The sequence below is a fragment of the Perognathus longimembris genome, chromosome 13 (assembly GCF_023159225.1).
Source record: "Perognathus longimembris pacificus isolate PPM17 chromosome 13, ASM2315922v1, whole genome shotgun sequence".
In the NCBI taxonomy this organism is placed as follows: Eukaryota; Metazoa; Chordata; class Mammalia; order Rodentia; family Heteromyidae; genus Perognathus; species Perognathus longimembris.
The window spans coordinates 39,456,405-39,478,921 of NC_063173.1; the positions used below are offsets into that span (position 1 = coordinate 39,456,405).

At 37.6% G+C, this 22,517-nt stretch overlaps 1 protein-coding gene and 1 long non-coding RNA gene across 6 annotated transcripts in view; one reads left to right on the top strand and one right to left on the bottom strand.

Annotated features, from left to right (window-relative positions):
• The window catches only part of LOC125361679 (intraflagellar transport associated protein), a 67,537-nt gene extending 45,735 nt beyond the window's left edge, over window positions 1-21,802 (top strand). For 3 of the 5 annotated variants that reach the window (XM_048360258.1, XM_048360257.1, XM_048360260.1), the window contains 2 exons: window positions 12,453-12,595; window positions 20,659-21,802. In XM_048360258.1, coding sequence (XP_048216215.1) covers window positions 12,453-12,595; window positions 20,659-20,808 — 293 coding nt within the window. In that variant the 3' untranslated portion in view covers window positions 20,809-21,802. The remainder of the gene's footprint in view (window positions 1-12,452; window positions 12,596-20,658) is intronic. The other 2 variants (XM_048360256.1, XM_048360259.1) reach the window with 2 other exon arrangements.
• LOC125361680 lies at window positions 516-3,173 on the bottom strand. Its single transcript, XR_007212977.1, has 2 exons — window positions 2,173-3,173; window positions 516-1,956 (listed from the first exon to the last, which is right to left on the bottom strand). It is a non-coding gene; the product is annotated as an uncharacterized LOC125361680 (long non-coding RNA).
• Window positions 21,803-22,517: the final 715 nt, after the last annotated feature.

A 22,517-nucleotide genomic window follows, 5' to 3' on the forward strand; every position in this document is an offset into this window, starting at 1 on the left:
GTCTTGATGATTGCATAACCTTTGGTTTCAAGCAAACTAAAGCTGCTCCTTTTATCTGCCCCCTCAATTTAACAGAAGATTGATTCTAAAATAATTTTTTTACATAGATCTCTTACAATGTCAGCTCCTTATTTCCTAGAACTGTGCAGTGTTGTAAATTGGGGTTATTTTTGAGGGACACATAAAACACCAAATGATGATAAATATAATTAAATATCATAAAGTATCACAACTGATTACAAAAATAGAGTAAGAAAATCGATTTGTTTTTGCTTTTAAAAGTATTTACAAAACTTAAACGGGAGGTATGGCTCAAGTGGTAAAGCACCTGTCTAGTAAATACAAAGCCCTTAGTTCAAATGTCAGTACTGCCAAAAAGAAATTCTATAAAATATGTAAATCAGACACTAAAGGTATGTTGTAAATATTTCTTTTGATGCGTTTTTCCACTTAGGCTGAACTGGAAGAGGCTTTCTGCTAGTTCATTAATGTTTCTATAGAAGATTTTAAAAAAAATTTCCTTGTTAGCATTTCTGTAACATCTATTCTTCACTTAATATGCAAAAATATTTCAAAGTTTGCGTTAAATTTTAGACAAAGGGCAATTTCTATGGGGGTTTGCTTCTCGGCCTCTTGTTTCTGGTCTTTAGGTAGCATAAATAGTTTATGGGAGCAGGCAGTTTGTTTATAATCAGGCAGGAGTTAAAGTGGCTGGGGATAGTTGGTTTGGGGATGGAGACTCTGTAAATTGATTGTATAAGCCCCTGTTTGGTCTAGCTTCTTTTACTGCTTATTGGCAAGGCTTTGGTCAGGGAAAGACATTTTTATTCTGCTTCCAAACATCACCCTACTCCACTGTAGAGGTTGTTTCTCAAGCACTTTATTAACCATTGGACTTTAAAGACTTTTGCGTTTTTTATTTGATGTAAGGGAGATCAGAGAGCTAAATGAATCTCATGGTCTGGAAAGGGCTCACTGGCTTTATATGCTAATGACTGGATTTTTTTTATCAGAGTAGCTGTGGGACTCTGATTGGACTAGAGGGAGAGCATGGATTTTCAGGAAGCTGTGTTCACCATAAAAACAAGCTAATTCAGAAGGTCTTTCATGACACCTGCTATTTTAGCCAGTACCTCAATGGTTCTGATACAGTTTGAGGTTGACTGACAGTTCTGGTTTGCATGTAATACATTAACAATCTAAAATCAATTTTTTGCCAAGGCAAGAAAGAATCAGTGTTGGGCATTTCTGGGGTGGTTTAAATTTCTCAACTCCTGCCACCCTTGAGAATTCTGGTCTGTGTATTTTAAATCAATACAGCCTACAAGTCTGGTTTTTGTTGTATCCTTCTTTTAAATTGGCTTTTTTAACCTTCGCTATTAATTTCACATGCTTTTTTCTATAAACAGTTTTCAAGTTACCTTTTTTAGTTTACTAGATTTACTCCTTTATTTTGAAAAAAAATCTCACTAATTATTTTCCCAGGAATCAGATAACAGGCAGTTTTGCATTTGGGTATAAACAATTATGGAGGCAAAATCAAATCTCAGTGGACTTGAAGGAGCTAGTGAAGATCTTTCCACATGGAAAATAATATGCAGACCCTCGGCTGATCATTGGTCTAGGTTCTAGTCGTCTATTCTAATTATAAAAAAGACCACCAGAGCTTTCAATTTTTATAAGTGCGCAATCTGGGTCACTTGAAAGGAAAAAAAAGAAATGTAATAGTCTGTGCCAAAGTGAATTCTAGTTTGGGCTTAATTTGTATTACACTTCAGGAATGGGAGCAGAAGGCAAACATTTATATCAGATGGGAAATGTGACATTTTAAACAGGCAAGTTGCTTGTATAATTTTGGCAGCTGAGAAGTTTACTGATTAGATTCTGTTGTTATTGTTTAAGCAACAGATTTGCCTGGGACTGCAAGGAAGTGGGTTTTGTATTGTTTTTCTGCTACTGATTTTTTTTTTTTTTTTGCCAGTCCTGGGCTTGGACTCAGGGCCTGAGCACTGTCCCTGGCTTCTTTTTGCTCAAGGCTAGCACTCTGCCACTTGAGCCACAGCGCCACTTCTGGCCATTTTCTGTATATGTGGTGCTGAGGAATTGAACCCAGGGCCTCATGTATATGAGGCAAGCACTCTACCACTAGGCCATATTCCCAGCCCCTGCTACTGATTTTATTTGAACACCTTATTCACTCTCATAAATATCCTCTAAGAATTGGTAGCATGATTCTTTCCTGATGTTTACTTTATCACTTTGGCAGCCTATGTAGGATAGTAGAGACTATATTCAGTGGTATTGAAGGACTTTCTGAGGATAATGTTTGCCAGGAAGTTTAGTGTCCTGTGTTTACTTGATGTGAACTTTCCTTCCTCTGAATTTGAAATAAGGCAGCTAACTTGGAGACTTGTTATACCTCAGACAAGATGCCTCAAATTGTTACCCAGCAAAATTGCAATTTGGGTTAACTAGTTGCTATTATATTAGGGCTATCAGCATAGGAAGAATCTTCATTTTATTATATTTTTGCCCCATCAATTGGTCTACTGTATTGTCTGGCTTAATGAAACTGGCAAAAGAGATTATATTTTTTCAGGTCTAGTTCTCAACATTATACTGTCTGGGCAGGTCTTTTGGCCAGTGGATGTACTCATGCTATGGTTAATTATGTTGAATGACAATGGGCCCTGGTTCCTGCTCAACAATTGGCCACCCTCTTTAATTTTATGTCCACCTTCTCCAGTACTTCTAATCACTTGTAGTCAGGAAAAGGTGAGTGCCTGCAAATGCATGAATCAGTTATCTCTCCTTTTTAAAAAAAGTTAAGATTTAATTCTTTGGTTATCTGCAACTTTGAGCAGCTTCAAGCAGCCTATGAATGGCTAGGGATTCATACTTAACAAATGATTAGTACCTGTGGCTGGTGCTGTTACTATAATGAAGAAAAAAAATAGACCATGTTTCTGTCTTCATACAATTCATAAATTATTGGAAGAGCTTCAGGTATAATATAATCACAAACATGTTATTATAAATTATTCAAGATCCCACTAGAGCATTGGCAGGGGAACTTCAATTTGTCTGTGAAATCAGAGAAAGCCCTTTAAGAGTGCTGGGGCCAGTGGCTCATGCCTGTAACCCTAGCTACTAAGGAGGCTGACAGCTGAGGATTGCAGTTCAAAGCTAGCCAGGACAGGAAACTCCGTGAGACTCTTCTCTCCAGTTAACTACCAGAAAACCAGAAATGGAACTGTGGCTCAAAGTGGTAGAGCACTTACTTTGAGAGAAAAAACTCAGAGACAGTGCTCAGGCCCCGAGTTCAAGCCCCACGAATTACTGACTATATATGACTATATGAATAAATAAAGCACTTTAAGAGCCCCAGACCTAAAGGGTAAATAATCACTAACTGCTCAAGTGGTAAGGAATGTACCCGCTACCTTACGCATGAAACTGTAACCCCTCTGCACATCACTTTGACAATAAATACTTATTCACACACAAAAAAAGAAAGGCACTTACAGAGGTGATGGGCTAGGAGAAAATGTTACGTTTCAAGCAACTTGAAATGTAGATACTGTGTTTTATACTTAGGATAGTAATATCTTCTTCCATGGCTTCATTTATTATTGAAAATGTCAAGAGAGAGAAAATACTAGAGGCCCTGTTTTACAATGGTCCTCCATTCCTACTTCTCCAAGAAGTTTACATATGCAAATTTATCCATCTGTGAAGGTCTAGTCATGTTAACCATGAGGGCAAACCTTTTGCCCTGTCCTTAGGATTACATCAGGGAATTTTTATTCTATTCTTGAGAAGAGAATTGAGGGAAGAAAGGATTTATTTAGTCAGTCCCTTTGTTTTGCTTCAGGGTCATGCTGTTTGGAAGTTATATATCTCCTCTTCTAGGCCTGGAGCTTCTCTATCCCCAAGTGAGTTATAGTTGAGAATCATCGCTTGATGGAAGGCTGAGGGGCTCTTTTTGAGTCTCTCAAGGGCTCTAGGGATGTGAGATGGTTTTCATTGCCCCAGGTTGGGTGTCATTTGTGCAGATGTTCCCCCAGGTGGATAGCCTAACCTTCTGTCTGGAAGGATGCCTACTGGTGACTGTGAAACAAGCCTCACTTCCAAATTCAACTCCACCAGTTATAAAGCTCATGGATTCACACCATTCTGATTCCTAGATATACCCTTCTCATTAGTTTTCATACAATTGCCCTATCCATGAAGTATTTTTTCCCTGATCTTCCCTACTATCTCTTGGATGTGCAGTAACCTTTCTCTTTCCACATTTCCACCTTTTTTTCCCCCCTTCATTTTATTTACAAGTATTTGTTAGATCACAGGTCACTTACAAGAAGCATATTGCTTATGCATATAATACGTATGTGTACGTGTGTATATATATGGATGTAAACATAGATGCATATACACAAGAATTCCAAAACCTATTATTAATAGGAGTGTGTTACCCACTCTCATTAAATGTAGTGCAATTATCTGGCTTTGAATCTGTTCATCTTGCTATTTTGTTTTCTACCTCTCCTGGCTACTTATGTTTAATTCCCCCTATGTTTCTTGCCTATTTTGGAACAGGTAAGAATTATTTAATTAAGCCCTATTTTAGTAGGGTTTCCAGTTATATTATTTCAGTATTTTTAAAGATATTCTAAGGGTTTTTTTGTGTTTGTTGTTGAAAGATATTAAAAATCAACTGTCAGTCTGATTGCTGTCCTATGAAAATAATGTTCTTTCCCCTTATTTGGGTGCTTGTAACTTTTTTTTTCCTTTTCTTTAGTAATTTGACTGTGATGTGGCTTGGTGTTGTTTTGCTTGGGGAGGGTGGAGATTCTTGTGCTAGGAAATTCTCTGCTGTTATCTCCTTAAATATTACCTGTGCTCCTATCATTTCTTCCTAACCCCTATGTCCCTTTTGCTCTTTCCTGAATTTTTCATCATTAAAAACTTTATCTTTCTTGCTTCAGTCTAAACATTTTCTATGATATTCTAGCTCACTAATCATTTCCTGACATATCTAACTTATAATAAAAATCAGTAATATTTCAGTGTTGGGATGAATATTTTCATGAATTTGTCTTCACTAGTGTTGCAAAAGCAGTGATGGCTCTATGCTGGTGCATTGGTATTAATGAACCAACATAGTGGCACTAACTATACTAGCAGTTACCATCTTCACTGCTGTAAATTCATAATCAACACACATGCAAGTTTCCACTGAAAATTTCCTTGATGAAGTTGTAAAAATGATTGATTTTACTAATTCCTTATACTTGACCACAACTCTTTTAAAGATCTGTATGTTGAAATAGTACATACTTAACGAGGCACTTCTGCTGCATGTGGAAATACAATGGTTTATACTTGGGGGAGAGGGAGAGGGAGAGAGAGAGAGTGCTTTACTGTTTTCTCTTTTCTGGATCACTATGTTTCTTTGAAAGGATGACTGATACACTATGATTTTCAGACAGAATCAAGTAAACTCTCACACAGTACTCATTGCCAGTGATAAAACTGGTATTCAAACAACTGAAAATTAGAATTTTAGAAAACCTGATAAAATTGGTGACATTAACTAATGTGGGCTTTATTCTGCATAATGCAATATGTCAGTATTTGGAAGCACTACATAACAGTGTGAATCAATATTTTCCAAATAAGCAATTAATTATATTACAAAACTGTGCATTGAAGAAATATCTACTCAACTTGCAAGTTAGGGGAGTGGGATGATATTCAGTGGTACAGTTTTAGGTTACTTACTGAAACTAACCTTTAAAAAAGAAAGGTATTGTATGCATGTTTATTGGAACTAGGGAAGAGGAATACCAAAATGGAGAGAGAAGGGTAGAAGGCGAGCCAATACCAAAGCAATACTTACGAGACAATATGCTGTAAACCAACTGTACATGTTAGGGGAAGGTGGGGAGGAAAGTGGAAGAGGTAAAAAATTTGATAAGAAATGTACTCATTGCCTTATGTCTGTAACTAACTCCTCTTGTACATTACTTTGGCAATAAAAAATGGAAAAAAAAACCTATCATTTGTCATGTTTTGGTGTGGTATCTAAAAAAATACCTCCCATCACATGAAAAGGCAGACTAATTTTCACCTTTTCAGCTATTTATCTGTGTGAGACTAGATTTTCTTTGTTTCAACTGAAAAGGCATAATTCAAAAATCAAATGCAGAAACCATAGAATCAGACTTTCTTCTATTAAGCCAGACATTAAAACAGATTTGAAAAGATGTAAAACTATACTTCTCACTGATTCCTTTGCTTTTGGAAAATAGATTATTCATAAAACATATTTTAAAATTCAATTAGTTTTAATGATTCTATAAATAATACTAGAATATTTATCTGTTTGCTTTCCACATAATAAGTATTAATAGATATAACCCATGTAAATAAAAGATCTTTGTGATATTTAGTAACTTTTTTCCCTTGTTTACAATTTTTTCATTTTTTTGTAAAGATTATGTACAGAGGGGTTACAGTTACATAAGTAAATCATATTAAGTGAAGTAAGCCAGACTGAAAGAAACATAGGCTCCATGGTTTCCCTCATTTGTAATAATTACTATATGTCTAGGATAGTCCTAGCAGAGAATCACAATAGCCTAATAACTATGGACATATGACCATATAAAATTATGCTAATTGAAATGAACTCCATGATATGGAAACAAGTGGTTTTTGTTTTCGTCTTCTTTTTTTTAAGTGTACTCTTTGCAGTTATTTCTTTTTTCTTGCATTTTTTCCCTTCCAGTTTATTCCTTGTTGCTACTGTTTCTGATTTCAGTACCTTTTGTCTTGTATGTAAGTTTATCTGATTTGGGGAAGTGTAGGGGAATTGAAGAAATGGGACTGCCGGGCTAGATTTACCTCCCCTGGTGTGGGGATGCTAAGCTTACTCCCTTATCAGTGCTCCCCTTTTCACCCTCTCCCCTGGGCACCTGACCAGCAGGTGGCCAAGGTGGAGCGAGGGACTCGGGCTAGCCTAAGGTGCACGTGGCCGAACGAGATCCCTTTTTCCTCCCTCCTTACCCACCAAGGAAGCCAGGCGCAGACGGACCTCGGAGACACTTCGGAGAGCAATCGGTTTATTTGGGAGGGGCTCACAGTAATATAGTAGTGATGACGAGGATTGAGCATGAGCTGCGATAGGCTGGCGAGCTTGTCTGTCCAAGAGCAGCTCCCAAGGACCTCCCTCATGGGCTAACGTCACTTCCCATAGTACCGCCCTGTGTGCTCGCTGGCGCAAGGTGGGGGATGGTCTCAAAGCTACCCCTTCTGGTTAGGACCCAGAAGGAGATAGGTGTGGCTCACTTCCACACTGCCCCAGGGCTGGGGGAAGGGCAGCGTCTCAGGAGTGCTCTTCTCGCCCTTCCCCCCTTAAGGCTAAGATGAATCCCCAACATGGGACAATGGGTGAACCAATGCAACAGTGATACTTAATAGACACTCTGTTGGAAATGAACTTTACAACTGGGGAAGAGGGGAGCTAGGAGGGAGGGAAAGTGAGAGGAAATGAGGGAGGTGATAACACTGTTCTAAAAGAAATATACTCATTACTTGTGTAACTTTTAAAAAATTTTTTATTGTCAAACTGATGTACAGTTTCATATGTTATGCTTTGGATACATTTCTTTTTTTTTTCCAAATTTTTATTGTCAAACTGATGTACAGAGAGGTTACAGTTTCATACGTTAGGCATTGGATACATTTCTTGTACTGTTTGTTACCTTGTCCCTCATACCACCCTCCCTCCTCCCCCTTTTCCTTCCCCCCCCCCCCCCCGAGGTGTTCAGTTCACTTACACCAAACAGTTTTGCAAGTATTGCTTTTGTAGTTGTTTCTCTTTTTTTACCCTGTGTCTCTCAATTTTGGTATTCCCTTTCAATTTCCTAGTTCCAATACCAGTATACATGGTTTCCAATATACTCAGATAAGATTACAGAGATAGTGTAGGTACAACCACAGGAAGGTGATACAAGAACATCATCAATAATAGAAGCTACAGATACACATGGGACATTGAAAGTAGTTACAACTGTGAAATAACAATTGTTTCCATAACATGGAGTTCATTTCACTTAGCATCATCTTAGGTGTTCATAAGGGTATAGCTATTGGGCCTTGTGATGCTCTGCTATGACTTGCCTAAACCTGTACTAATTCTTCCCAATAAGGGAGACCATAGAGTCCATGTTTCTTTGGGTCTGGCTCACTTCACTTAGTATAATTTTTTCCAAGTCCTTCCATTTCCTTACAAATGGGACAATGTCATTCTTTCTGATAGAGGCATAAATTTCCATTGTGTATATGTACCAGATACATTTCTTTCTTTCTTTTTTTTTTTTTTTCGGCCAGTCCTGGGCCTTGGACTCAGGGCCTGAGCACCTTCCCTGGCTTCTTCCCGCTCAAGGCTAGCACTCTGCCACCTGAGCCACAGTGCCACTTCTGGCTGTTTTCCATATATGTGGTGCTGGGGAATCGAACTGAGAGCTTCATGTGTAGGAGGCAAGCACTCTTGCCAAAGGCCATATTCCCAGCCCTGGATACATTTTTTCTTGTACTGTTTGTTACCTCCTCCCTCATTCCCCACTCCCCCCTCTCCCTTCCCCTTTCCCCCCATGAGTTGTTCGGTTGATTTACACCAAACAGTTTTGCAAGTATTGCTTTTGTAGTCGTTTGTCTTTTTACCCTGTGTCTCTCGATTTTGGTATTCCCTTTCAGTTTCCTAGTTCTAATACCAGTATACACGGTTTCCAAGGTACTCAGATAAGATACAGCTATAGTGCAGGTACAACCACAGGAAGGGGATACAAGAGGGTCATCAATAATAGAAGGTATGGTTTCACATCTCATGTTGAAAGTAATTACAACAGTGATATAACAGTTGTTTCCATAACATGGAGTTCATTTCACTTAGCATAATCTTATGTGTTCATAAGGATATAGCTATTGGGCTCTTGTGATCCTCTGCTGGGACTAGCCTAAACCTGTGCTAATTATTCCCTAGGAGGGAGACCATAGAGTCCATGTTTCTTTGGGTCTGGCTCACTTCATTTAGTATAATTTTTTCCAAGTCCTTCCATTTCCTTACAAATGGGGCAATGTCATTCTTTCTGATAGAGGCATAAAATTCCATTGTGTATATGTATCACATTTTCCTGATCCATTTGTCTACTGAGGGGCATCTGGGTTGATTTCAAATTCTAGGTATGACAAATTGTGTTGCATGTGTTGAACCAGTTTTGCCAGCACCATTTGTTAAAGAGGCTATCTTTCTTCCAGACTAATTTTTTTTTACTTCCTTTATCAAAGATTAAGTAGGTGTAGTTCTGTGGGTTCATTTCTGGGTCTTCAGTTCTGTTCCATTGGACTTCAGGCCTGTTCTGGTGCCAATGCCAAGCTGTTTTTTTTTTTTATTATTATTATAGCTTTATAATACAGGCTGAAGTTTGGTATTGTAATTCCTACAGCACTGTTCTTTCTGTTTAGGATTGTTTTTGCTACTTAAGAACCACTAAACTAGCCTGTCACTGTTAACTCCTCCCTATAAGCCTAACTGCTTAGGAGGCTGAAATCTGGAGGATCATGATTTGAAGCCAGCCCAGGAAAAATATCAGAGATTTAACCATCGAAAAGCTAGACTGGAGGCATGGCTCAAATGCTATATCACTAGTTGTTAGCAACAGCAAAACAAAACAAAACAAGTTCCACCAAGTTAGACTTTTATAGATGGTAGCTGAGTTGAGAAGACTGGAAAGCTAAAATATTTCTCACTATGCTCTTTTTGGATATAGAAGCCCAAATGTTCAGGAAACTTGGCCACTTTCCATGATGACCAACAAATCAGTTGGCTAATTTTTTTAACTATGCCAGGCAGATGAAATATTATTGTATTCTAAATTATCAGGTGACAGGTAGGTTGCTTACAAAAATGTATTAGGTGACACAAGGACAGCCTTTGATTTGCTAATCATTGACTCAGTACAGAAAGATGAACAGCATATGTAGATCATTTGTAAATATTAGAAATTTGGACCATGTAGTTGATAAAGAGAGATTAAAGTATTTCTCTCATTCTTGTCATTTGACTTCAGGAGTCAATTTGGAATACTCTGTTTCTCCAGTGGACATCAGCCAATACAGTGACATTTAATTAAGATAAAGATGAAGCCTTGGTTGTTTTAGAAATAATGTCGTCATATTAAGACCCTGAAAGCAGTGGAGGGTAGAAAGTTTTACAGGGTAGCTCAGAAATTTTATTCCCTCCCATCAACAAATATGAAATAATTGGTTTTCCCCTGAGAAAAGATGAGTATGTATGTAAATAACAAATCCATGATTGTAAACTGGCTCAAAGATAGCAATTTTCTTTATAACATATATCCAACCAGGCTTTTCTCATGTACATTTATACACCCGTCATATTTAGAACAATGATCTTCAGTATCCCTGAAAGCAGAAATGTTTTTGATTTCACATTTGAGCCTGTATTTCCTCCTCTAGCCTATGGGTCTGGAGGATATTGTTTTTCACATTCAGAGATCTGAACCTTTCTTTTGCTGCCTTGTTAGCAGCCCCTTGAGGGAATTCCATGAGGCAGTTGGTGTTGAACTCATAAATAGGTACATTAGAAAGCCAAGTTTCTTGGATTTTAAGCATGTTACTTTGATGGGCCAAAAAACCATGTGGGAAGTGTACTTTCTGCTGCCCAACTGTGCTCACGTTTACTATAGGGACACTTCTAGGACTTGAGTTTGGATGGACAATTGAATCAAGTTAAATAAAACATGTAATGAAAAGTCTACTTTAAAAGTGATATGGGAAATTTGATCCCTGAACTCAATACCAGTTCACAAATAACGAGATCAGGGTTTCGGAGGAAAGGGAATAAAGGCTTATTAATTTTGCCAGACAAAATGAGGACATTGCATTATTATCTCAGAAAGAACCACAGTCCTTCCTGCCTCCTGGAGAGGAGAACAGGCTTTGACAGCCAAGCCCAGGAGCCTGGGCTTCCAGTTATATGTGAGGGGTACACATGTTGTGGTTGAGCGAAAACTACAGTTATGAGCATATTTGGATAGCTGTTCCTGTTTACGAAATAAGTTCATGATGTGATATTGCAGGCTAGGATACAGGGCTTTGTGGATGAGCCCAGCTATGCTCTTCTGTGGAATTCTAAGCCATTGGAAACCTGAGGTTATTCTCATTGTCTACCACACAGGAAATAGAACTTTTGGAAAGATTAGCTGTGCTGATGCTTGTAAAATGATGGCTATGTAATGTATGTAAGTGTTGACTAATATTAGTGTTTTTCTTTATGCTAAATAGTGAAATCATATTCTAAGATTTCAATAATTGGTCATAACAGAACTACCTTTATAGTTCTACCATTTCCTGACCACACTTCTCAGTTTCAGACTGTTGATGAAGTCATAACTTAAAGAATAATGATTTTATCTATTTATTTTTGTCTTAGCGGTTGTCTACAGTGGTGGACCATGCATTTCAAGAGAGTTTCAGCTTTTGAATATCAACACCTGCTTAGTTATCTTGCTATATATATGCTGCCATTGGCAATAGCCCAGGCATGCTTGTTGCTAATTAATCACTTCCACTGAGAACTTAATTAGTGGCTTAGTTAGGATCATTGTAGAGTAGCAGGCAGCATCTTCCTGAGCCAGCTGCAAGTTCCTGGCTAGTTCCAGCTGCCCTCCTGGTCCTGTAGAAACTCCTGTACTTCTGTTTGTCGGCCATAAAAATCACTGAGTATCTGTTAGGCAGTCATTAACTGTCACACCTGTAAAGAAGGAACATATCCACTTACGTGGAATGGATCAGAAAACCAAGATTGGTTGTTGAATTCTTGTGATTGTGCTAAATACAGGAAACATATTATTGTTTGCAAGTATTGAAAATGAGAATGTGTACTGTGAATATGACAAAGTATTTCATTTTTCTGAAAGTTAAAGTGCTTTCTTTCTGGTGTTGTTTATATATATATATATATAGTACAGTGTTACAAGATGAAATAAGTACTCCATTTTCTTTCTCTACACGCCCTCTGAAAAATATGGCAAAATTAGCATCTTCCTGCCTTAGTTTCCTATAGAAGTTGAAATTTGTTTCAGATTTTAAGACGCAATTGAGTTACTCCCCAAACAGCATCTCTCCCATTCTCTCTTTTAGATAGACGGTGACTTTGCACTGTAAGATAAAAACAAATGCACCAATTGCTTCTTCTTTAGAGAAAGGGGGCTTCTTTGAGTCACGTTCCCAAATGAGGACAGGCATTGTGGAATGGACCTACTTGGCATAAGCACATTTTCACCCTCCCTTTGGCTGTCAGATTACTGGTGCTAAGTGTTGAACCTGGCAAAAAGTTAATGAAAATATTTTGTCATCAACAGACAGGATACTGCTTCCAGGAGAAGTGGAACAGGAATTAATAAGCACATATGTTCCTTCTTACACACCTTCTGTGGTCTGGTGTCCCATCAATGAAGAGAAGCCAAAGCCTACTGTAAAAAGGACTATGGAGCAAGAGGCAGAGGTACTCCCCAGAGAATACAGTGCCTAGAGTTTCTAGTTGGTCCTTTTAGAAAAATGCGCTCTTGTTATGTGCTTTCTTCTTTTTTTTCCTTAGACAGGGAGGAAATTTAGAATTTAAGTTATGTGATTGGTCCCTCTCACTCCTATTGGTTTTAAAAAATATTATTTACTTTATTGTTATTATAAAGATGATATACAGAGGGATTGCAATGACATGAATCAGGTAATGAGGACATTTCCTTTCATACTGTGTCCTCTGTTCCCTCCTTCTCTCTCCCAGTCTTGCCTCCCATCTCTATTTCCATGAGTTCTCTAGTTCACTTACATCATTGTCCACTGCTACACTGTTTCACCCCCTTTCCTTTGAGTTCTGTACTCTCTCCCCTTCCTAAAGATATACACATGACAATACCATAAATAAAGAAAAGTCTGAATCATAAAAAAAGAAAACTTTTTAAAAAAGAAAGAAAAGAGAGATTTCTTGTTTCCATATATATCTTGGAGTTCATTTTGATGTATATACATTATTTTATATAAATATTGATCTTTAATGATATACTTTAAAACACACAGAGAAATGACATTTATATGTGGGAACTCTCTCAGCTTTATGACATATGCCATACTATAGAATAAGCAATAGAAAGAAGGGGCAGGGCTGGGGATATGGCCTAGTGGCGAGAGAGCTTGCCCCGTGTACATGAGGCCCTGGGTTCGATTCCCCAGCACCACATATACAGAAAACGGCCAGAAGTGGCGCTGTGGCTCAAGTGGTAGAGTGCTAGCCTTGAGCAAAAAGGAAGCCAGGGACAGTGCTCAGGCCCTGAGTCCAAGGCCCAGGACTGGCCAAAAAAAAAAAGAAGGGGCAGTATTATCTCTTTTGGTCTGAACTGGCTGTGGATCTTATCATTTCTAAGGTCTTATAAACTTTCAGTATTAGTTAAGATAGGGCCATAGTACTGTAGCAAAATCCCAATAATATTTCCAAGGGTGAAGGAGGTAGACATTTATTTCTCTTAGCAGTCTATAGAGAGTTCTTACAGTGAGTAACTCAATTTCCTAGGGTCATCAGAGATTAAAGGTTTTTTCAGGCACTGTCCCCATCTGCAAGTTCCAAGTCAGGTTGCCACTGCACTTGGAGGGAGAGAGACAGGAGCTTACAGCTAGGCCTAGGACTCTGGATCCTTCACTGCTGCTCACATCCCATTGGCAGCCACTTAAATCACGTGTCCCTATCTAGCCACAATAGAGACAATGTGCACAGAAGCCGGAGAGAATGGACTCTGCCTTTACCCTCTCAGACATAGAACCCAAAAGCCACTTTGGGGATCATTTTGCTATTCTATATATATGCTTAACAAATGGACACTAACAGAGGCTGCTGGTGGTGCTGGCAAGTGACCCTTCTGACCTCCTTTATCATTGGGATACATTGGGATCAGTGCCAAAAAGTTAAGGGCTCTTAATTACATTTGTGGGTTTCTAATGAACTCCCTAAGGTCTCTCTTGGCTAGTTTAATCACTCCAGGGCTAGTTTAATCATTCAGGTACTAGTCTTATAACAAGAGATTAGTACAGTCAACATTATGTCATGCAGAAGTAATTCAGTGAAATTATAAATTGCTGTGTTACATGTTTAGTAGTTTTTCAAAATATCAAAAACATATATCCAAGGTGCTTACAGTTTTATATTAAATTTCCAAGTTGGTTACCAGACAAATAGATCGGGACAACCACTTTCTAATATGCTTTTTGAATTATAAATTAAATGCTCTGACTTATAAAAAACTAAAATTGCAATACAACTAGCAGGAATCAGTTTCTTTTTAAGGTTCGTTTATATTCTTGACTATTGGAAGTTGGTCTTAGGAGTTGTGCTAGCCATTGAATATGCCATCTAGTATCTTTGCAGAAACACAATTACACTTAAGTATGTAAGTATTGTAGGACAAGAAAAAGAAATGGTTTCAGTTATGGGTTTAAAAAATTTGGAATGATTTCTGGAATCTGTTCAGTGAAACACAAACTAAATCTGTGTATGAGTGGATTAAAATTTTAATTTCTCAATTTTGCAGAATATTTGAGCATTTTTTCAATGTTAGAATCAAAATAATATAAGTCCTTTTGGTATTTCTAAACTCATGTGCCATCTATGAATAACTTTTGCTGTCTTGTAAATATCCCGACCAGTATTTTGTTTGAGATCTTTCTTTATTCTTCTTTTTCCTTTCCACTTTCTTCCTCCCCCTCTTCTTTCTTTTTCCTCCCTTTTCTCTCCCCTACCTTCCCCTCCTCTTCCCTCCTTTCTTCTTCTCTCCTCTCCTTTCCTCCTTCTTTTTTCTTTTCTATTTTGAGACAGTTTCACTATGCAATTCAGTCTGGCCTTGAAGTTTATATATAGTCCAATCTACCCCAAAAGTTGTGATCCTCGTGCCTCTGTAGGTGTGCACCCTCATATCTGGCTTAGGATTTTTATTTCTAACCATTGTCTGTTAGACAAACTTTCCATTACTGTCTAGAATTATAACATTGCAACATCTCTGTCTTGGTTTGATAGCATTAAGCTTATTTCAAGGCTTTATTCTAATGTCACCAGAAGACTATAATCATCAGTTTCCAGCAAATATCCTATAAGTGCTCACCAAATGCCATTTGGGGAACAGGGATGGTAATTGCTTTTCTGATGTCAGTGTGAAAGGTGAAAATGTGATCTGGCTGCCTTGACTTTCTCTTAATTTCCTATTAAGAACTATTTACCCACTTCCTGGAATAGATTGGACCTACTTGATTTTTCTTAATATTACTAGTTTTATACACATGGATTTTTTTTTTTTTTTGCCAGTCCTGGGCCTTGGACTCAGGGCCTGAGCACTGTCCCTGGCTTCTTTTTGCTCAAGGCTAGCACTCTGCCGCTTGAGCCACAGCGCCACTTCTGGCTGTTTTCTGTATATGTGGTGTTGGGAAATTGAACCCAGGGCCTCATGTATATGAGGCAGGCACTCTTGCCACTAGGCCATATCTCCAGATTTTTTAAACCATAAAGTTAAATCTTTTTCTAAGACTTTCCATTGTCCTCTTTGTAAATAACTTATTTTTTCTAGCTACTCTATTTTGAGAAATTTTCAAAGTTTTGAACAGCTCTTTAGAGTTCACATTTGGAATATGAAAACTTGTTACTTGTTATCAAAGCCATAGAAGAGGTCAGTAGACAAAACTTGATGTTTTAATGGGAGAGCTCTTGCTTTTTCAGTTCATAATGAGATTCTAAAAATGGCCATCTATAAAAGACAGTTTGTTTACTACATTGCTTTGTATGCTAGCCTACAGCTACATGTTACCATTATTGATTTGAGCATTTGTTCTCTTTTCTTTAATTTGCCTATGTGGTACTGTGAATGATGCCTCTTTTAACAGTGTCTCTGGTAGAATAAGTCACATGAATAATTTTAAGGAAACTCAAAGTTTTCTAATAGTATAACAAATTCTATTCCCTGAGAGGCCACAAAAAGATTTCAATTAGATTTGAAATTAGACACATGAAATCCACATATTTCTCTCAGCTCCTTAGGCAAAAACAACACGTTAATATCTTAATTCACAGTTGTTGTTTTTGTTTAGTAGCAGGGGATTTGGTGTTCGATTGCACAAATTCTTTTCTGAAATAAACCAGAATTTCAGTTTGTAATTTAAAACTTTGCTGTCTTATAGTTTAGAGCCCTTAAATAAACCAGATTTGAAAGAAGAGAATTCCCAGTCTGCTACAACAGTCAATAGCTTGAAAGGCAGAACAGAAATGTAACCTTCCTATATTGTGAAAGCCGTCATCTGGCAGGCCACAGTGATGTTTTCTGGAATGGCAGTGGACACCTTGTCTCACATTGAATTATGTGTATAGTGCTTGTTTTGGGAGAATCCAATTCACTCCTCTCCTGCTAATCTTCATCAGCTTGTTTAGTTCAAATGCAAGATGTGGCTCAGTTCCATACATACAGTAGCCATGAAGTAAACCGTTATTGAATGCACAAATAAACACATCCTCACTACTTATAGGGAACACTTTTCTGACATAATAACAAGGTAGGGAGTCACTGTGTGTTTCCAGATATCTCCTATCCTTAAGAAAATGAGACAAAACAAGAAAAGAAAAACATGATCCCTCTTTTGCTACTGACTATTCTTTTTCCTTGTGTTTTCTTTTCTTTTTTAACCTGGTCTTCAGAATTGATTAGACTCTACTAGTTGGCTCTACTACTTTTCCTCTCATCCCCTTTCAAAATAACACAAAATGTCCTGGGCTCCTGTCACTTGTCTGTCTGTGTTCAGAACTAAGGCACTAATTACAATGGCTCAATCCAGCCAATCAGAGATGAGTAATTATCTCTTGCCATCCTCTCCCTTACAGTTTATGCTCTGCAATGCTGAATTACCTTAGACTCACAGATATCAAATTGGGAATCTTATTTCCATAACTTATGCATGACAGCCCCTTGTCTGCAAAGCTGTTCTTCCCTCAGCCTTGTTCATGGATACATTTAAAAGATCCTGCTTAGGTATCACCCCAGCCATCTCTGAATCTTCTCAGGTCTGTCTAGTCTGGTGTGGAATAGGTGTCCCTTCTCTGTTCCCACTATCTCTTTACTCTACCTTTTCTGTTTACTGTATGGTATTATGATTTGTTCATAGGTTTATTTTACTTGTGATTTTCCTATAGGTCTTTATCTTTGTATTTCCTGACACCTTACACTGACATTTTGACTCAGGGGGGTGCTGGTCACATTGCATTATATCCCCCAAATGGTTTGAAATAGTCTGAGCATCATTGTTTGGCCTTGCAAATATGAAATAAGTACTATTTTTGGTTTATTGATTTTCTAGTTCAGCATTTAACTACCTAAGGAGATAATCTCCCAAAGCTACTGCTCATAACTCTTAGTTTCTGAGTGAAGAAATTTATATCTTTAAGTATATACATGTACCTTTAAATTTATTATAAATGAATAATCCTTAACATTGTTATATTTAACTTTCTGAAATTGTTATTTCTTGTTCTAGTTTTGTTTAATACAAAATGACTGAAGTAGATCATGTGTGATAATGAAGAATTTAAGCACATGGAAAACAACTTCAAGAAAAATGCTATTTTTCCATTTAAGAAATTTTTCTCACAAGAGATACTGGGATGTCTGTAAAAAGAGACAGATGAGATATTATTGGGATGGGTCATATCTAAAACTAACTTGGCGAAAGGAGTTAGTCCTTATTTGAGATTCAGAAATCTCAGATACAAGCCTCACATTATTGGGGCTACTAAGACACAGTGAGTAAAAAGTGGTGTTATGGGGGCTCGTAGGGTTTTCTGCAGGGTGACAGTACTTCATTGAGAGGAAATGAAGCTTTTGCATTTTTCACTTGTGTGCTTTCCATTCCCTTCTTGCAATTCTATCAGTGACCATGACCTATAGTACAGCCATTTATTTCTGTCTCCTTAAAGTTATTATGAAACCTCATGGACTTGGGTTTTGGTAGATTTATTTTCTACTCTCAGTATCTAATACTTAAAGGGTTTTTTCAATCAGCAAGTGAGGTGGGGGATTTGGGAATTTGAGGGCCATTTCTGTTGGATAGCAGGAGTGTGGAACTCATGGCATGTTATTGCTGGGATTTTAGGATAGCAGAGCAATTTGTATAATTTAAAATTACTGCCCACTCTTTTTTTAAAAGTCAGGTTTGTTTTTATTTAATACATTCTAATCAAATAGTAATAGCAGTAAATAAACACTTGGAAAAACAGGCAGGTATCCCCCTGTTATCTGGAAGAAAATTAAGTCAAAGTATTCTACATGGTAGAAGGGAGAGAGCTGCTGACGTCCATGGTTAGACAATTCAAGGACAACTTGGAAATTTCTAAAGGCATTTTCAAAATTAATGGCAACCACTGCTTAAAATTGTGAAATGCCACTCTTACATGGGAAGTGAAAAAAGCAAACTGACTTCACGTAGTGAGGATGGCTGTTGACAGGAGTCCCACAGTGGAGCTCTGAGTCATAATGCAGTGAGCACATGTGGAATGAGCTTGGTGTCATTCATGAGGGTATGCATTTAGAACAGACATAAAAGAGAAGAAAATCCCATCAGATTGGATCTTCTTCATGTGTACTGCTAGGTTCAGTTTAGAATCAGTCATCCACAATCAGGACCGGATAGGGCTGAAGTCTGCATGTCTCAATTCTTAGTAGAGTTGAAGATGGCTTCTATATCTTGTATTATTGTGTGTTTGTTGTTTGAGCTTGTTGTAGCAGTGCTACCCCTCTGTCACTTTAGCTGTGGTGTGGATTAATTCCATCTCAGAAAGTGATAGAAATGGACAGGTTACTCATTCTGCTCTGTAGGAGATTTGCTTCCTACATACAGGAAACAGTCTTGGGTTTCCTGTGGCCTTGAGAACATTATCTGTGGTAGGCTGTGGGAACTGCTCAGCTTTCTCGGGCATTTTGAAATGGTTGGTTCAATTTTGGCTTGATTGGTTCTTATTAGTGTTTATTGAGCAGGTACAGTTTTATTTCAAGCAGAAGGCTCTGGATTCTCTCTTAGTAATTGTGTAGCCTCGGGCAAGTTCTATATATAGCCTTTAGGAGTTTCCTAAGATGGGATAACAGTGAATATGGCAGGGTTGTTTGAAGACTGCACTGCTGTCCATGTGGTTCCTGGTCTTAGGGCTGGCCCATAGTGGGAACTCAGTGGCAGCTCTTTACCCTTACACTTGTCATAATTTTCTAATAGAGAGAAAATGCTTACACCTGTGTGTTTTCTTGCTAGTTTACTAAGAAAGAATGATAGATGCTTGGGTGTTTGTTATCACACACCTAAGTATACGATATGACTTGCCAAACAGGTAGGAGAGATCTACTCATTGTGGTTTGTTTTCCACCTTCAGTAGCAACATGCTTTCTGAGCAATATGCTCCACTTTATAAACACTGGAAAAGCCACTCAATAAGATCATCTTCCATGCAGAGCTATTTAAAGCCAATGATTGTTTTGCATAAACCATAATTTTCAATTATTTCGACTTTACCATATCTATAGTAAAACTGGATGGATCTCACTATATTACCCATCATTTATTTTGGAGAAGCTTCTTAGGGGATGATATCATGAGATGTATTTATTTATTAAATATGCTTTTTATCTTTCATCTTTAGTAAATCTTTAAAACTCACACAATTGAATAAATATGTACAAAATTATTACCTTTCCTTGCAGCTACTCTCACTTTAGATAAACTGGAATGTTTGAAATTTATTGGTAAGAAAACAGGAATCCTGGACTTTGAAGTTTAAGATGAAACTTTGTGCTTTAATTCCTTGTGTTTTTTTAAAATTCCTTTTAAGTAGTTGTACAAAGGAGTTACCAATCAACAAAACAGTGTATGAATCGGTATACCTTGATCAATTGTCACCTCTTTCATTCTCCCTGATTCGTCCTATACCTACAACTTGCCTCAGTTTTCTTAATTTTGTTGAATATGTATTGAATTTTATAATTCTTTCTATTATTGGATAGGGGGTATGGATATTATCCAAAGAAGTATAGTAAGTGTAGGGTATTTTTATCTTTGGAAATTATGTTTTATTAATACAAGTGATTTTTTTGTAAATGGTGGAAAATATTTACAGCTGATCAAACATTTTAAGGCATATTTTCTCACATTTTAATACATCTCCTTATTTTTCCCATATCTCTGACACTATATACAAGTGCTAAAGAATGCAATGAATGTGTGCATAGGAGACTTTCTGGTTCTTGCCTTGGGCAGAATTAGTTAATGATATTCATTCAGAAGCAGTATGGTACAAATGAGGCATATTAAGAAGCTTAAATTAGGTCAAATTGAATAACTGAATTTATTTCTTTACTTAAAAACAGCTTAATCAGCTGAGAGTGCTGAAGCCTAAAAAAAGTTTAATTAAATATTAATAGGCAGTTTATGTTTCAACTTTATCTTTGATTATGTTTTTTAAAATCAATGATTATGTTTTTTTTCTTCCTTTGTCATTTTTTATAGATACTTGGAGATGAAGTTCAGCCCTTCTCACTTGATGAAAAATTTGATTATGACAATGTGACTTTAACCCCCAAGTACACTGCTGAAGACATAGATACCATCAGAGAAGTGTTGAAGCAAGGGAGAAAGAACACCAACATACAACAATAACAGCTGATGGAAGCCCCACAACTAAGGCATCTGTGTTTATTTTTATTTTGTCCTTATGCAAGCAACAAAATAAAAGCTAAAAAGAATAAAAAACAAATAAAAGCTAAAAAGAATAAAAGATAAGCCAACCATAATTCTGTAGATATTTACATGTGTGGTTTAATTGACCAATGATCTATCATCAGGGAGAAGGAGGAACTGACAATAACTAAGAGAGGCTTGCTTTACATAATTCTCTCCTGTCACATTACTAGTACATCCTGAGACTGCTGTGGGAAGTGGGACTGGAAGCAATGCCTGTTGAATTTGAGCAGGTTGTATGCCTAGTGTCATAAAGACTGGACACACGTTTCTATCTTTTTGGGGGTAAATGGCAGTGTGAGTGACATGTACATGATGTGTAAAACATTATGCATGGAGGAAAAAGTGCTCAGGTGAGCAGGGTACTGGTTCCAGCTATTGGGAGATAATGGTATTAGTGTGATTCTCAGGAGATTAGCTTCAGGCATTGATTGACAAGGGCTTCCCTGAAAAAGATATTTGACAGATGATTATGTGTCATCTATGGGAGTCGTGGATATTGTCATTGTTATTAAACCATAGGAGATACAGAGTGCAAGCAAAGAGTTCCGTCATCGAAAGTTCAAAATACAGTTTGAAAAGGCAAGCCGACTAGAAAATGTAAAAACATTGTGGGGATGCAAATTATGTAGAACACCCTTAAAGCAAGGAGGAAAGGATGAAGACACAGAACAAGAGAGAATAATATGATGAAGTAATTATTTATTAATGAAGGAATCAGTAAGAAGTCCAGTGCATTTAGTCTTTACTGATTTTCCTTTCTCTTTTGAATACTTTTTTTTGAGCAGTTTTAGCTTCACAGAAAAACTGAGGAAGAGAATTCCCAAATATTCTTTGCTGCCTGTTACCACCCTTCCCTCTTAAGCCCCTCCCACACCAGAGACTACATTCATTTTTGTTTTATTTTGGGCTTTCTATTACTTTCCTCCTCTCTTATTTTTGTTCATTTTTTTTCCAGTCCTGGAGCTTGGACTCAGGGCCTGAGCACTGTCCCTAGCTTCTTTTTGCTCACTCTGTCACTTGAGCCATAGTGCCACTTCCGGCCATTTTCTATATATGGGGTGCTGGGGAATCGAACCCAGGGCTTCATGTATAAGAGGCAAGCACTCTTGCCACTAGGCCATATTCCCGGCCCCTCCTTTCTTATTTTTGCTGTCCTTTGGAAATAGCACTTAACATGAGGTCTCCTACTTTACAGCAAGAGAAAGGAAGATGGAGAAAAGAAGAAAGGAAGACAATGAAAGAGGAACAGTAGGTAGACAGAGTTCAATATTATGAATTATGTGGACAACATTGCACAGCAGATCTTTAGCACTTATTTGTATATAACTGAAAGTTTGTATGCATTGAACAACTCCAATCTTCCCGTCCCTTCCTCAGCCCCTGATAATGAGTTTGACTAGACATAACTCATGTGAGTGGATGCACACTATTTATCTTTTGTAACTGGTTTATTTTACTTACTGTGTGGTATCTTTCAAGTTCATTCAGGTTGTGGATGGCACAACCATCGTGCCATATTCCATTGTGATGCATATAGCACATTTTCTTTATTCATCAGCAAATGGACATTTAGGTGGTTCTCAAATCTTTGTTATGGTGTCTAATGCCATGTTCACATGCCTTCA